Consider the following 13,047-nt stretch of genomic DNA (forward strand, 5'->3'; position numbering starts at 1 on the left):
AGACACACAACAGACATCTGGGCTTGGCTCACGGTCTCCTAGTTAGGCTTTCTATCTGTCCTTTCCTGGGACTGTTGTCCTTGTGTGTTGTTGGGGGTCTTAATCCCTGGGATTTACAGTTACCTTTCCAGTTCTGATCTGTAATGTGAACCCAGTTTTCACCCAAGACCCTAAGATGCCTTACCTGGAACACAGTAGGGTTCCATAGTAGAGCTGCCATTGACCCTTCGGGGATTTTCTTACTGTTCCAGCAGTGACGACTAGTTCGGATGTGTCGGATGATATCATGGACATTCACGGTCTGTTCTCTTGGATCAAAAGTGAGTTTGGGGGCTTCAGAGCCCGCAGGTGTGTGTTTGCCCAGATTGAATGTGAGAAGGCTATCATTGCCATTTTAGGGGATGTGCTTGCCTTTTCAGATGTGGCAAGAGCTGTCAAGGTCCCCCAGGAGAACCCCAGCAGCCCTGCCCCTGAATGCTTCATCTCTGAGCTCCCTCACATCCCCACGGACAACAGAGAGCTCAGTACAGAGAGACTGGAGGCCATCGTGACCCCCACCGACCCCTTCTTGTATGCAGTTCAGCCCACAGACAACCCCCCTCATTATCACCACACCTCCCTCAGCCAAACCTACGCAGCCCATTGAAGAGGTGCAGGAAAGGCGGCCTCAGGGGGTTCAGGCCCACTCGCCGCTGTCACCGGGCTTTGTCCCCTGCCGGGTGGCAGAAAAGAAAAACAGGGGTAGCACCAAGCAGGCCAAGAGCCCTGCACCTACTGGCAGCCCCCAGAAAGGGGAGAGCTCCCGGCATGAGCAGCCCACCAGCAGCACCCCAGCCAAGGAAAGAAAGCTGCCGCCGTGCAAGGAAAGGAAGGAAAGAAAAGACCGCAAACACCCGTGCCAGATGAAGCTGGCTGGGGTCAGTGCAGGAGGCAGCAGCAGTGGGCGAGTGGGCCCTGGCAGTGAGCTGCACAGACACCTGCTGGACTCCATCCAGGCTGTGCACTCACTGGGGCAGAGGGGGACTGCGGTGGGGCCGGTGCGCCTCCATGCAGCCCCAACCCACACCCAGCACTGGGCCTTCTTCTCCCTGGCCCCAGCGTGGCAGCACAGACGGGGCAGTGCCGGCACCAGCAGGCAGCACGGCCAGAGAGCAGGACGCTGCCAAGAAGACGGTGCTGAGCTGCCTGCGCCCGTTCCCGCTGCCGAGGGACCCACCCTCACAGCTGCACCAGCAGCAGACTCGGCCACAGCACTCTGTGGACTTTGTGCCCTGCGTGGGGCCCAGGCTGGGTGGCCGTGGGGCACCCACACCACTGGAGGAGTCGCTGCCCATCACAGCCGAGCAGCAGCCCAAGTGGGAGCACATGAAGAAACTGGCCCGGGACCAACGGGAGCAGGCGGCCCACCAGCTGAAGATTGGCCCCGTGCAGTTCCTCGTGCAGTGCGAGATAGACATGGCCATAGCTGACAAGTACGGCTACCCGTAACCCTGCGCTTCTCGCTGCCCGATGAGCCGGCGTTTCTAGTCCTGCCCAGTGAACAGCCTGGGGGAGACCATGCACAATTCTGCTGCTGCTGCTGAAGGACTGAGGGGAGGAGCGTCAGAAGGCAGCAGCTGCTGGGCATGCCATTACAGGTCAGTGCTCTGAGTGCGGCCCGACTCAGCACTCCAAGTCCCATTGCACTCAATCCAGAAACAATCACAATTATGGATTCACCAAGAGCAGATGTCCCCATTTGTCCAGTGGCATTCAATGAGCTGCTTTACAACTTCGCTTTTTGATAAAGGGGTTCACCATTTCGCCTTGCGGTTAGGCTTCTTGTTTTCATTTCCGCCCTGATTTCCAGCTCCTAATTGCTCTGTCTCTATCCCTCTCTAGGGCTCCGTATCACAGATGCTTTATCCTCTGTGTTGTAGCCTTCACGGACAGGCTCCACCGAGCACAAGAACAAGGGAACCAGGCAGACACAGCACCAGATGTCTGTTTGCAGAGGGATACTGCTCATCCCATCATTTCAGCAGTGTGTGCTCCTCACCACCTCACCTTCAGTGTTAGAGCAAGGCCTTCACTTTTCAAATACTCCCTCTCCCATTTATTTGATTTATTAGCTTCAATTCCAAGGAAGTTGCACTGTATTGTGTTATTTTGCATTCCTGTTTCTTATTTAGTAAATTAGCTTCCCTCCTCAGATTGTTGCCACTGTTTTGTTTTTAGGCCCACCTCCCTGCCCTTTTCCCCTTTTCCCTTTCCCAGGGTCCCCTGTTCCAGCTCTGGCAAAGAGCAGAAGAGTATGACAGTAGGAGCGTATGACAGGGAGACAACTACCAGCCACAAATTATGCACTGCAAGCAGCAGAGACAATAACACAGACACCTGAACGCTACCGACCCAGGGCTTGGTGCACGCCCTGACGCACGTTCCTAAGCCAGGGCAGCCCGATATCAAACAGCAGCACAGTGGTTCATCCACTGCTAACAGTGCACTCACTTGTCTTCTCCATTTTCAGAAGAATTACAGAGATTATTAGGGCCAGTAACTCCTCACGGCAGCTCTCCAGAAGCTGCTACACTTACTCTGCCACCAGGAGGTCCTGGACAAGAAGGAAAATACCCCACCTGGCAAATACCAAATGGTGCGTGGTACACTGACAGGGCCAGCAAAGGGAACGCACCCCCGTGGTACGCAGCTGCATACAATGTGATATCTGAAGAAGGGAACGGACAAGGCAGCCTTCTGCTGCCCCCCAGCTACCCTAAGTGGCTCCCATTAACCACCCCTTCATCATCCCAGTGCCTCCCAGTATTGCCATCCACATTCCCAGGGGCTCCCAGTCACTCCCAGTTCCCTGCTGCAATGGTCCCACTACCTCACAGCAGCCCCCAGTCCACCCCATGTGCACTTCCACTGCCTCCCTACTGTCTCCAGTGGAGCCCCAGTGCTTCCTGGTGCTCCCCACACACATTCCCAGTGCCTTCCATTATCTAGAGCCCGTTTCCAGTGCTTCACAGTTCAACTCTCACACCATCACAGAATTTCTCAGTGATCCTGAATCAAGGAATTGAATTAGACCTAGGAAGATCGTGGAACAGATCCTCTTGGATGACATGCTTGATCACATGAGGAATGAGCATGTGATCCAAGACAGCCAGCACAGCTTCACCAGTGGAAGGTCATGCTTAACCAATCTCGTGTCCTTCATTGATGGAGTGACAACAATGGTGGACAAAGGGCAGGCAACTGATGTCATTTACCTGGTCTTGAGCAAGGCCTGTGAACTGGTCCCCCACCACATCCTTATCTCCAGATTGGAGGGATGTGAATTTAATGGGCAGACCACTTGATGGATAAGAAATCTGTTGAAAGGCTGCAGACAGAGAGTGGTGATTCATAGTTCTATGTCCAGGTGGAGGCTGGTAATGAGCGGCATCTCCCAGGGGTCTGTGTTGCTGGAGCTCTTTCACACACAATACACTGATGACAGAATCGAGTGCAACCTTAGCAAGTTTGCTGATGACACCAAGCTGAGTGATGAGGTTGACACGGTGGAAGGAAGGGATGCCATGCAGGGGGACCTCAACAGACTTGAAACTTGGGCCTGGGTGAACATAGTGAGGTGCAACACAGCAAAGTGCAAGGTTTTGCACTTGGGCCGGAGGAATCCCAGGCATCTACACAAACTGGAAGGAGCAGTCCTTGAGAGCAGCCCTGTAGAGAAGAACCTGGGAGTCCTGATGGGTGAAAAACTTAACATGAACCAGCAGCATGCTCCTGCAGCTCGGGAAGTAAATGGGATCTTGGGCTCCAAAAGGAGAGGGGTGGCCAGCAGGGACAGGGAGGTGATTGTCCCTCTCTACTCTGCTCTTGTGAGGCCCCATCTCAAGCACTGCGTCCAGGTCTGGAGTCCTCAGTACAAGAAAGGCACGTAGTTGTAGTAAAGTGTCCAGAGGAGGGCCACAGTGATGATCAGAGGGCTGGAGCACCTCCCCTACAAAGACAGGCTGAGCGAGCTGGGCTTGTTCAAGCCCAGAGAAAAGAAGTCTGTGGGGTGACCTCATTGCAGCCTTTCAGTGCCTAAAGGGAGCTTATAAATAGGAGGGGAGTCAACTCTTTGAAAGGGTAGATAACAGCAGGACAAGGAAAAATGTCTTAGAAATCCAGAACATCTTAGAAAAACAAAACCAGCAGTTCTGCCATCATCCTGTTCAAACAGTTCACACTGCAGCCTCTAACTGGGAAAGTTACTGATCATAGGAAATAATTCATCTCACCTCTTTTCTTAAAGACTCACCTCTTAAAGTTGTCCTGCCATTTGGTGATTTCTCCCAGCAATGCTTCCAGCCTTTTCACTTCAACGCCCTTTTGCTGTAGAAATACCAAATTTCAAATGCGATTCATGAGGATATTTCAGAAACAATTACAAGCTAAGTCGTGTCTTAGTGGTAACACCATAAAATCAACTTGTGTTTCCATATTTCAAGTACTCTATAGAAAGAAGCATTCAAGCTGGCAAACACACGATGGCTTCAGATAACCACCAATTAAAATGACAAGTAAAGCAAGAATCGTCCTTAAGTTACCACACCTCTTTTAGTTTATCCAGGGATGCTTCTCATCCCTTCACAGCTTCTTCTTCAAGGGAAAAATGCTGAAATGGATCCAAAATCCATTCAATTTTTACTTCATCCCGATTCTGTCCTGAAGATCGGCTTTTATTTTTAATCGTGGTGTTACACAATGGCTGACTAAAGTCCCTGACGTACTTTGAAGTAGTATCACTCCATCCATGAGAACTGTTTTGCTTTGAAATCTCTCTGAAATCAATTCACTCTTACATACATGGCAGGAGGAATTTTACTGCCCAAAGATGTTATAATTTAGGAAACTGTTAGAAAATACCTGAGGCGCAGTCAGAGCAGTCAGTGCGTTTCCTCTGCTGCATGTTTTATTCCTCACAATGTGAAGACAGTCATGTCTTAGAGGTGTGAGAATAATTCTACAAATATAGTGACAAACACTTCTGTAAAGACATTGCTCGTACTTTCATGCTTTGAATGTTAACTTCCATCTGAGAGTCTTCTGGGCTCTCATCTTCAGCACTGCTACTAATGCCCCCGGCAGATGGAGGAGGAGCCTGCAAAGTTTGTTCTGCACCCAGCCCCAGGAGCAGGTTGATTTACCAAAGTAGGAGCACATTCACACCCCAGTTCAGTCTCGCCTGGGACGCCTACTGCAAAGAACCCAAATCAGCAGAAAACAGATAATGAGGCAGCTTAATATGGAGATAACTTTTGGTACCTACATCATCAATTAACCTCATGATTCCCAGAACATCTTCAAGGAAGGCTGGAACTTTTCATAGAGCACCATCATTTCTAAGAGTGGTGCAGGAACTGCATGTTTGTAAGGCTTGGTTTTCTACTGCTGTCAGAGAATTTCCATGCAATGCTGAGCATGTCAGTCTGCAGCTGCCACTACTCCTAGCACCCTGTGACATCTGTGTCTATTCCTGATAGCTCAATATGTGCCATCTCTTCCTAGCACACAGAAACTCATCTCCTCAAAATCAAACCTCACCTGATAAAATACTTCAGGTATTTATACTAGATTCAGGTACAAAACACTAAGTTTTGACGCAAAAAAAACCCATGAGCATATAAGCAAGCAAATTCACTCCTCTGCACTTGCAGTTTTAACTAAAGAAAACATACAGCTGGCTTTTAAAACAATGCACTTTGTTTTGAACTACTGATTAACTGATAAACTCATAATGAACATAAACTATCTGCAGAAGTAGCAAACATTCAAAGCTGGAAGTAGAAAACATTTTTCCATCTCCCTCCCCCTCCCCCCCATCCTTACCTGCATCTTGTGAAGCTCAGCTCTCCATATTCAAAAGAATGGCAGAAAGTCTCCAGTTACGAAAACACTTGGATGCTTTATTTAGAGGCTCTCTGAAATGTACACTTCTCATTCAGGTTGCACATAAGGGTTAACACTGTTAAACTAAACAATATCAACCTCTTTTAAACTAAACTAAACAATATCAACCTCTTTTTTTTCTTTTACCATAATATTAATCCAATAGGATAATTGCCTAAATAAAAGCTGAGCTTTGTTGGGTTAAATTATATTCTAGTTTGGCAATATTAAAATTTTTAAAAACTACTCTCCTAAATCAGGTCTTAATAGAAATCCCTCAATGCTTTTCATTATTTCTTTATTCCAGTTCTTCCGCTGCCATGACTTGATTTTGTTTCATGGTAATCGCATGTGATTAAAGTAACATCATGGGTAAATGCAGTAGTAGAGTCACAGACTGAATTTCTGTAAGGCAACTTGGCTTACTAAGCTATCCTTCCTCCCCACACCCCACCTTGGTTATTTTGTACTCTTTCCAGGGTCAAGTGCATCTCAGGACAGAAACTTTATTGCCTGCTTTTATTTTTTCAGAGTATCACCACCCTAAATTTTCTTTGAAAATTAATTAACGTAATGTAATTCAATGCAGGATCCATTGTTTTGAAAGCAGGACTTCCTGCACTGTCAATAATTCACTTCTGTGTACTGTAATTGACCTTGCAGTGATGTTTTTAGCCTTCCCTCATAAACAAAGAGCAAAAAAAAAAAATTTTATTTGCTTTATTTATTTCACAAGGTTAAAAAAAAATCTGGACAATTTTCTTCATCTTCACTTTCCAAACCTTCCATTTCTTTCATTTAAGAAAGGTCTGACATAATCTATTTCTGCTCCAAAGTGAGTTTCTTTAATGCTGGTGCTGAGAGCAGCCAAAGCAGGTGCAAATCCAGCCATCCAGCTTTGCAATGCTGTGCCTGAAGGTTTCTATAAAGACACAATTTTTAGTGTGATTAGATGCTCAGTACAAACATTATGAAGCTTAATACATTTTGTGTATTCAGCAGACTGTAAATTAGAGGACCGAGCAACTTTTCTATTCAGAGACAGATTCTAATTTCGGTTTAGAATGGAGAGAGAAAGTGTGTTCATTATGTTGGATAAATTGAAGCCCTGACTAGCCTACCAGCAAAGCCACCTCCACTGGCACCTGACCTGTCAGTGAAATTCAGTTCTCTCCATGCTTGCCTCTTCCATTGTGCTCGCAGAAACGCTTGGAGCAGTCATCAAGCTCTGTGCCAGTTGGGTTCTGCAGGTTTATCAAGAAATCCAATTCATCTTGCAGATTGCTCTGGGATTTTTTGATAAGTTTTCAAGTTGAGTCTTTGAAATATCTGGATAGCTGCTGCAGGAAATGGGGGACTGCTCTCTTAGCTCCAGCTTGGATGACTAACATGTTCTTCTAGAAAAAAAAAAGAAAGAAAGGAACCCTGAAATGGCAAAAATAAAGAAAATTAATGAAAGCATTTAACCCTCGCACAGTCAAAACTGCAATTCTAGAAAAAGCTGTCAAGGACAAACCCTCTGAGTGAAGGCTGAGGGTGGAGCAGCCCCACTGTTTCCTGGCACATCCATTTGCGGTTACACAGACCTCAGGTTTCCTGGATGAACAATGAAGAGGGGCTGTAGCATACAGGGCCACGATTCCTCAACGCCAGGCTGTTCCTCTGAAGGTGCCAGAAGTCTGGTTCATGTTTGTGTAGTGATATCAAAGTTAGTTCCTGTCCAACTTAATTTTAATGAAAACACATTATTCATCAAGTCAGACTGTGTCTTTACTCCCAAGCACAGCAGTTCTTCCATGTGAAATGACCATACTTTCCAAATAGGGGTGTTCAGTGTCAAGAGCATTCATAAGAGCCACCAAGAAACGTGATCTTCAGAAAAATCTGCCTTTTCATTAATAGTCAGGAAAACTTAACTTTGGTGCAGATCACCTGCTGCCTGCACATCACTATCTTCTGCCCATCACAAATGGCAGGAGACACTTTTGGGATCATTAATAACAGAAGCTGTCAGTAACTCTTGCAATGGTGTAACTACACTTCCTCCTCCAAACACAAAATAACATGATTTGTGTAGCAAAGGAGAATGCTCGGTGATGGGGCCATCGTCATCCATCATCTCAGTTTGTCTTACATTGCAGGGAGCTAGTCAGGAAACTGGCAGTGCTTTCAGCTACCAGTTGCCATCTCAACTTCCAATACAATGCGAAGGCAGCATTTGTTTTTCCCCTGACCAGTTGGTTCTTCTGAAATACATAGAAGCTATATCTCTGCATTTCAGGCAGTTGGATCCAACGTTACTCTGTTTCTCTTGAGAGCTGCTTCTGGATCTGCTTGGTTCAATTCAGCTGTGTGTTTGAGGGCCTCTTAGGTCTGCACTTCTGTGCTGCTGCATTGACTCTGAGACATGGTAAATTCAGTTTTTAGCAATTTTAACACCTTTCTTCACCTTCTGATATTTCACTTGCTAGGTTTAGTTTAAGGGTTAGGGTTAAGGTTATGTTTAGTTTTAGGATTAGGGATATGGTAAGGGTTACGGTTAGATTTAGTACTAGGTTTTGGGTTTGGTTTTGTGGTAGGGTTGGGTTTAGAGTAAGATTTAGGAATAGGGCTTGTGTTAGGATTTGCGTTAGGGTTAGAGTCAGGGTTAGGGATAGGATTAGTGTTAGGTCTCGGGTAAGGATTAGATTTAGGATTAGGATAAGGGATAGGGTTTGTTCCAGTTTTATGATTATATTTAGGGTTAGGATTATGTTGTGTGTTAGAGTTTTGTTTTTCTTTTCTCTACATTTCAAGGATTGAAAAATTAACCATATTCTGAAGTACCATGTCGTGAATCAAGAGTGTAGAATGTAAAAGAGAAACATTTTCCATGTTGAAGAGAGTTATTTGCATTTCTGTGATTTATCTTCTCTTTCAATCTATAAATAATTATGCATTATGTTTGTTTCTTGTTTCTCTACATATCAAGGGTTAAAAAATTAACCACAGTATAATTTCTTGTTTATTTCCCCCCCCCCTTCAAAGTGCAGCAAAGGCTTTTTGCAAATACTGCCTGTAAAGTGTTCTGGAAAAAAGTCTCGTTTTAAATACAGTAGAGTTCATGGGAGTGTCATCAACAAATGACCAGACACAGGGTCTTTCAGTTATGAAAAATGGATCATTTGCTATAAGTTCCAAAGTTGGAAGCATTGCATAGATTATTCTTCATATTCAATTGTTGGAGAGCTCATCATTTTGTGAAATGGGAGATCTCTACCATCTCTCTTTGCTCACTGTCACATTAAGAAGGAGTGAAATTATTCGCTGTCTGTGGAACACAAGATGTTCTTTCTTTCTGACTTCCAGAAAAACACACTTGGGTGTGGGCATATTACTGAGCTGCAAATCAGGGTATTATATAACATGTCATTTTGTTTTTTTCCCTTGAGATAAAGCTCTGCTTAAGTGTTGTTGCATTAATCACACTTACAATTAATCTCTAGGATATTATTTAAATTAACTTAACAATAATAACATCAATTCAGTTTCAGTAGGAAGTGGGTGGTACTTACAGAGTATCAAGATCTGATGTCTGGCTTACTTCCTTGTTTGAAGAAGCAAAAGACGCGGCTGATGCGGTTCAAGTGGAACCTGTGGAGAAGAATGATTTGAGCCAAACATTCACAGCCAATTCAGCTCATCTTTGGACAGTGTCATGGTTTTATGATTTTTCGTACTGGTATTCCACATCTTAACATCATGTTGTGCATTAAGAGTTGAAGAGTTAATGCTCCAGCTCTGTGGATCATCGATAGCCTCAGAAGAGAAGAAGAACTTCATTCCCCAGAGGACTTTGCAATGCTTTGCGTTCTTACGTGTTTACACTCAGAGGGAAAGATAAAAGCTGTCTGCGGTCATGGGACACTCTCTTTCCTTTGGGATTGACTCAGCAGTGGGTGCTCGCTGCCGTCCACCTTCAGCGTTTAGGGTAAGGCCTTCGGTTTATTGGTCACTCTCTCTTGCTCATTTTATTTGATTTATTAGCTTCAATTCCAATTATATTGTATTATATTGCGTTATTTTACTTTCAGATATCTTGTTTAGTAAATTACCTTTCCTCCTCATATCGTTGCTGCTGTTTTGTTTTTAGGCCCATCTCCCTTTTCCTTTCACCCTTCCCCTTTCCTGGGGCATGGATCTGCACGTCCCCTGCACCAATTGTCATGGAACCGGGCTGAAACAACCCGTAAACCATTGACAGATGGGTGCTTCTGTGATGCTCCAGAGGAACAGTTTGTTGGGGAACTTCTCGACGCGGTGTGACTGACACCAGAATCTGTGAGAGGAGCATGTTTCCCTCAGTTTTCGCCTCTTCTTCGCTAAGTTCTGAATCTTTGATATGTAGAGAAAACAGAAACAAAAGCCTAAAAGTCAGCATAATCCAAAAACTGAATCTAATCATAGAACTAAAACAAACCATATCCCTTATCCTAATCCTAAGTCTAATCCTTACTCGAGACCAAACACTAACCCTATCCCTAACCCTAACTGAATTCCTAACAACAGCCCTATCCCTAAATCTTACCCTAAACCTAACCCTAACCCAAACCCAAACACTAAACCTATGTCATGGTTTTGGTACTGGTATTCCACATCATAACATCATGTAGTGCATTTAGAGTTAAAGAGTTAATGCTCCAGCTCTGTGGATCATCGATAGTTCCAGGTATACCTGTCTCAGAAGAGAAGAAGAACTACGTTCCCCAGAGGACTTTGTGATGCTTTGCGTTCTTATGTGTTTACGCTCAGAGAGAAAGATAAAAGCTGTCTGTGGTCACGGGACACTCTCTTTCCTTTTGGGAACGACCCAGCAGTGGGTGCTCGCTGCCGTCTGCCTTCAGCGTTAGCGTAAGACCTTCGATTTATCGGACACTCTCTCTTGCTCATTTTATTTGAGTTATTAGATTTAATTCCAATTATATTGTATTATATTGTGTTATTTTGCTTTCCGATATCTTATTTAGTAAATTAGCTTTCCTCCTCAGATTGTTGCCACTGTTTTGTTTCTAGGCCCATCTCCCTTTTCCCTTTTCCCTTTCCCCCTTCCACTTTCCTGGGGTGTGGGTCCATGGGTCCCCCGCACCAATCGTCACGGAACCGGGCCGAACCTGCCCGTAAACCGTTGACAACCTAGTATTAAATCTAACCTTAACCGTTACCATATCCCTAACCCAAAACCTAAACATAACACTAACCCAAACCCTTACCCTAACCCTAACCCAAACCCTAACCCTAACCCTGACCCTAAACCTAACTCTAACCCTAACCCTAATCCTAACCCTAATCCAAACCCTAACCCTAATCCTAATCCAAGCACTAACACCCTAACCCTTAACATAGACCTAAAACTAAACCTTTCCCTATACTTAATCCCAAATCTAACCCTAACCTTAACACTAATTCCAGCCCTATCCCTAACCCTAACCCTAAACCTAACGCTACACTGACCCTTAAACTCAAATTAACACCACCCCTTACTGTAAACCTAAATATAAACCTAAACCAATACCTTAACCCTAACACTTATTGTTACCTTTTCTCTAACACCCTAACACTAAACCTAACACTAACCCTAACCCTCGTACTAAACCAGCATTACCCCTAGCCACGTCACTAACCCTAAACTTAAACCTAAACCTAACCCTATCCTGACCCTTACACTCAAACTAACACTACCCCAACCCTAAACACAATTTGAAACTTAAACCTAATCCTAATCCTAATCCTTACCCTAGCCCTAATACTTATGCTAAACCTAAACCTAACACTAACCCTGTACCTAGCTATAACCTTAAGTATAACCCTAAACCTAACACTATCCCTATCCCTCTTTCTAAACCTAACCCTTATCCTTACTGTAATGCTAACACTTTCCCTAACCCTAACTAGAAACCTAACCCTAACAGTAGCACTAAACCTAAACTTACCCCTATCCCTAACCCTAAAACTAACACTAACCCATATAGTAAACCTAAACTTACCCCATCCCTAATCCTAAAACTAACCCTAACCCATACACTAACCCTAAACCTTACCATAACCCTATATCTAAACTAACTATAACCATTTCCCTGAACATAATCCTAACACTGGCCCTATCCATAATTCTACTCAAAGAAAAACCTACTCAAATAAAACCTACACATAATCCAAACTGTAAATCTAATCCTAAACACAACCCTAATCCTTACCATATCCCTAACACTTACCTTAACCAAAACCTAACCCTGACCCTAGACTTAACCATAAACATAACCTTAAACCTAACACTATCCCTAACCCACACACTAACCCGAAACCTTACCTTAACCCTATATCTAAACAAAACCTAACCCTTTCCCAAAACATAACCCCAACCCCCGTCATAACCCTAACATAAACCTTATGCTAACCCTAAACATAAACCTGGCCATTACCCTAATCCTAACTCTAAGTCTACCTAAAAATCTAATCCTTATCCTAACTCTGACACTAACTCAAATCCCAAGTTTAAGTGCAACCCTAAAGTCTAACCCAAAGCATCAGATTACCACAACCCTAACCAAAATAGGTTTTGGTAATTTCTCTCTCGAGAGCCTCGAGAAAAACAACTCTGAAAACATTCACGGCAGTTCTGCAAAACACATCCCAGAGGAGGTAATTTTTGACTGTGATATCGTACTAGTTCTGCAGACTCTCTGCTGAAGGTCAGCTCCATGAGTCGTTCCAAGCCATGCACTCTTCCTCCAATTAGGGTCTGCCATCCCACAGCTTACTTGAACTTGTTCTCCTTTTCACCTGGAAGTGTGCTTGGTTCTCAGCCTTCCTTTCTCATACTGTTTATCCTGTTCCACAGCTTCTGTTCTAAATACACTTCCTTTTATTCCCACAATTCCTCCCCCTTCCCCTTTCTTTTTTTATCAGCCAACTATTAATCTACTACAAAATCATAACACAAATTGATTTAATAACGTAATCATGCCCTGTACACAGCACCCCGATAGCCTGATTTACAGCTTTCTTCATTTTGTGTAACACTTTGTAACAGCACTGAAAGGTTCATTTAGGTTATCACAACTTAGTCAAGGCTTCAATAGTTAACAC

At 44.4% G+C, this 13,047-nt stretch overlaps 1 protein-coding gene across 1 annotated transcript; it reads left to right on the plus strand.

Moving 5' to 3' along the window:
* Positions 1-269: 269 nt before the first annotated feature.
* Positions 270-1,519, plus strand: LOC136056433 (uncharacterized). Its single transcript, XM_065748628.1, is given in 5 exon segments — positions 270-329; positions 332-587; positions 590-859; positions 862-1,042; positions 1,044-1,519. Coding segments are annotated over 5 exon segments (1,212 nt in total). The 3' UTR covers positions 1,489-1,519.
* The last annotated feature ends 11,528 nt before the right edge of the window (positions 1,520-13,047 follow it).

Source organism: Cyrtonyx montezumae, unplaced genomic scaffold, assembly GCF_038088225.1.
Source record: "Cyrtonyx montezumae isolate F1298 unplaced genomic scaffold, pur_monq_1.0 scaffold_50, whole genome shotgun sequence".
NCBI classification, from domain to species: domain Eukaryota; kingdom Metazoa; phylum Chordata; class Aves; order Galliformes; family Odontophoridae; genus Cyrtonyx; species Cyrtonyx montezumae.